This window comes from Microtus ochrogaster, chromosome 4 (assembly GCF_000317375.1).
Source record: "Microtus ochrogaster isolate Prairie Vole_2 chromosome 4, MicOch1.0, whole genome shotgun sequence".
Taxonomy (NCBI): domain Eukaryota; kingdom Metazoa; phylum Chordata; class Mammalia; order Rodentia; family Cricetidae; genus Microtus; species Microtus ochrogaster.
The window spans coordinates 71924743-71926691 of NC_022011.1; the positions used below are offsets into that span (position 1 = coordinate 71924743).

At 36.9% G+C, this 1949-nt stretch overlaps 1 protein-coding gene across 1 annotated transcript in view; it reads right to left on the reverse strand.

Annotated features, from left to right (window-relative positions):
* The window catches only part of Pla2r1 (phospholipase A2 receptor 1), a 114887-nt gene that overhangs the window by 73517 nt on the left and 39421 nt on the right, over positions 1-1949 (reverse strand). Inside the window, exon 4 of the mRNA XM_005346449.3 lies at positions 93-266. Within this exon, the coding sequence (XP_005346506.2) occupies positions 93-266 (174 nt within the window). The remainder of the gene's footprint in view (positions 1-92; positions 267-1949) is intronic.

The following is a 1949-nucleotide window of genomic DNA, read 5'->3' on the forward strand; positions in this document are numbered from 1 at the left end:
TATCTCCAAACATATTTTGCATCCAAGGATAGAATTGTTCACAATAGCCATTTTATTGCACCAACTTCAATATGCATCATTCCCATACTTACTCCGTATAAAGTTTTCCTCGCCTTCATCTGTAATACTCAATAAAGAGCCTCCTTGCATCTGACATGAAGAATGTGCCTCATTCCACGAGAGAGATGAAAGCAGGTTGAATTGGTAGCACACACGTGAATTGAAATCCTTGTGCCACACGGCGTCACAGGATACCTCTGTGGAGGCTAAAAACAAAGTTCATTAGAAACTCAACAGTGTTCTCTGTGCTGTTAGTGATATCAAATATTTCTAAGAGGAGTTTAAATAACATGACTCCAGATCACAACCTCTAAAACTTCAGTGCCTTGACTAGGTCCTTATGTGAGATATTTGCTGTTCTACTGATATTTTATGGCTAAACTCTTTTAAATTTTACTTAAGGTAACACAAGAAATGATCAGTAAAGAATCTCTCATACCTTTGAGGAATAAGAGAAACTAGTTTTAAGAGAAAGAAATGGAATTGAAGTATTTGTGAAAATAATATGTTAATTCTTTAATAAGAAGGTGTTAGAACTGTACATTAAACATGAGAATTATTTATTAATTTGGGATAGTCCTTAATGCTGCTCCAGAAACTTTTCTCCTCTAATACCAGACTGCCAAAATGGAGTGAAAGTGATAAGCAGATACATATGTGAAAATGAACACATGTTTTCATCAGGCATAGGGACGATGATACTAATTTTAAGTAGTTCTTTCAGAGAATAGCAGCAAAACTCATCTGTAAGACTCCAGTCAAAGATTTCATAGTTTAAAAGTAAATTCAGTTAGAGTATGAAGTGTGGATCTGAAATCTGAATTTTATTGAAATGACAGAAAGCAAAGGCCTATTTGGGTGCTTTTGCTAAAATTCCAAACCAAGCCCCAAGGTAAACTAATTCTAGAACTCAAACTCAGTTCATAATGCCTATCCTGGGAGCACATCACGTTACTACCACAGTGAAGACCCCAAGAGTCTTGTGGTTGGGAAACCTGATTAATAGTAACTCAATATACTTCAAACTTACCTGACAATGAAATCTTTCTCTGTGTGATATTTTTTCCCTAAAATACTTCTATAATTCTCTTGAGGAACTTGGAAGGTTTGATTTCATGTCTAGTTACTGCACACATTTCCAGAACCAAATTAGGTCATTGGAAGTTAGTAAATTATTATACATCCAAAGATGTCTACAGTATTTCCTGGCTGATACATGTATTTATAGAAGGGTTCAGTATTGGAGAAGACTGAAAACAAGGTCATCACCAAACAGCATTCAAGGGAAAGGAGAAGAGAGAAGGGAGTTTTTAGAAATCACCTTGTTGGGGTGGTTAGAATGTCCTCATTAAGACAAAATCCTTTATCATTGAGATATGATCCTTTATCATTGCCTTTAGGTAAAAGAAGGTAGGCCTTCCTTGAGATGGACAGTACACTGGCTTTAGACTTTTGATTAGCCATGTTCATCTGGTGTGACTGGTGAAACCATGAAAGCTGACTGACAACTTTCTCTTTCTTTCTTTCTTTCTTTCTTTCTTTCTTTCTTTCTTTCTTTCTTTCTTTCTTCCTTTCTTTTCTTTCTTTTCTTTCTTTCTGGTTTTTCAAGACAGGGATTCTCTATAGCTTTGGAGCCTGTCCTGGAACTAGCTCTTGTAGACCAGGCTGGCCTCGACCTCACAGAGATCCACCTGCCTCTGCCTCCCAAGTGCTGGGATTAAAGGCGTGCACCACAACCACCTGGTCCCAGTTTCATTTTAATTTGGCCACAATAAAAGCTAGGGTGGGAATAAAAGCAGTTTGGAGACTTTTCATTATAGCTCTTGAGATCTACTTCCTTTAAAAAACTCTAGTTCCCAACTCTGAAGATTATCATTGTTAACTCGACA